Here is a 1,376-nt window from a genome sequence, read left to right as displayed (position 1 = left end):
TGTCGAACAAAGGCAGCTGACATCAGTCCAGAGAGATATCCATCATCAGAATCAAGAACAGTATAAAACATATCAAGATGTGAAGCGGCTTGAGCGCTGACGACTCTTAGAATGATACTCAATAAATCTACGATGGCCTGTGGCATGAGTAGATGCGGCTCTTAAGTAACAATAAAAAACTACCAGCACTCATAGAAGATGAGGAGGCCTTGCCTCACTCTAACGATCATACGTCGAATGATGAAGCTCACACAAGTTCAAAGCATTTGCGGGGGGAATCAGCAACTCCTCGGCGCTGCTTAGTAAAGTTATATTTACCGACACAAAAATGAGCACGGCATGATGATCAAATGAAATTTACAGCCACAGATAGACAGAGTCCTTCAGATAGATCACACTGACCAACATCTCTTACAAGGGAGCCAACAAAAGCACTCGTTATCGAGGTGCTAGCTGAAGCCCTCAAAAGGCGACTGGTCTCGTGGGGTGAATTGGTGATGGAGAAACTCCAGGTATACGACAGAAGAAACACGACGTTACTACTCTAGTTTGGTATTCAATAATGATCATACAAATCAGGTATATGAAATAAAAAAATAGAATCATTCAAAATATTGTATTCACCACCAAGGAAGCGGCGCTCAAAGTAACACAGGAGGCCATGGTGTCCTACTCCTCCATACTGTTTAGTAACAGTCACCTCGTTTATTCACTGCTGCCCTCCTTGGGCAACCCAGTCGCCGAAGCGTGGACGCCTTCATCACAGGTACCAACCTTCGACTCTTGTTTATCGCTAGGTCGAACGAACGGGCGGACCTCAATCGGCCAGCCCTTGATTGTATGCGTGTCCCCATAGGCGAGAATCCTCTGTACATCTTCAGGGCACTGCATGACCACAAAGCCCATCGAGCTCGGTCGAACAGCACGAACTTGACCATGCGGGCCTGGCTTCGGCTTGGCTCTCATCGGGAGGAGAACAACGTCCTTCACTCTACCGAACTGGCTAAAGTACTTCTTTAAAGCATACTGTGATTTGAAACCGAGCTTGTGCACTTTCCGAACCGTAAAGACCCTCTTCTCATCCTCTTCGTTGAAGACTTGTAACGCCTCCAAGAGGTTCATCCGAGGCGGCTCGTTGTCCCCAGCAAACGTCGAAGGCTCCGGTCGCGACTTTCTGCTGGCATCCCAGGTCTGAGCATGACTCCTCAGGGAGCTCTGATGTACACCCAAACCACTGGGAGTTGTAACATGCCAGAGGAGCGACGAGCTATCAGGACTACCATTAGGCATCGACAACGAGTCAGTGTCGTGAGCCGCCGATAGCCAGCCAGCTGAGAGAGCCTCACTGTAAGAAGCGATCTCTACCTCGCCTCCAC

General features: G+C 48.7%; 1 protein-coding gene across 1 annotated transcript in view; it reads right to left on the bottom strand.

Annotated features, from left to right (window-relative positions):
• Nucleotides 1-705: 705 nt before the first annotated feature.
• Nucleotides 706-1,376, bottom strand: part of Pmar_PMAR020765 (hypothetical protein) — a gene marked incomplete at both ends in the record, with an annotated part of 1,574 nt that continues 903 nt past the window's right edge. Inside the window, one exon of the mRNA XM_002781333.1 lies at nucleotides 706-1,331. Within this exon, the coding sequence (XP_002781379.1) occupies nucleotides 706-1,331 (626 nt within the window). The remainder of the gene's footprint in view (nucleotides 1,332-1,376) is intronic.

Source organism: Perkinsus marinus, assembly GCF_000006405.1.
Source record: "Perkinsus marinus ATCC 50983 genomic scaffold scf_1104296942710, whole genome shotgun sequence".
Classification (NCBI taxonomy): Eukaryota; Perkinsozoa; order Perkinsida; family Perkinsidae; genus Perkinsus; species Perkinsus marinus.
Note: the sequence above shows the minus strand (reverse complement) of the source record. Positions and strands in the feature narration are given on the sequence as shown.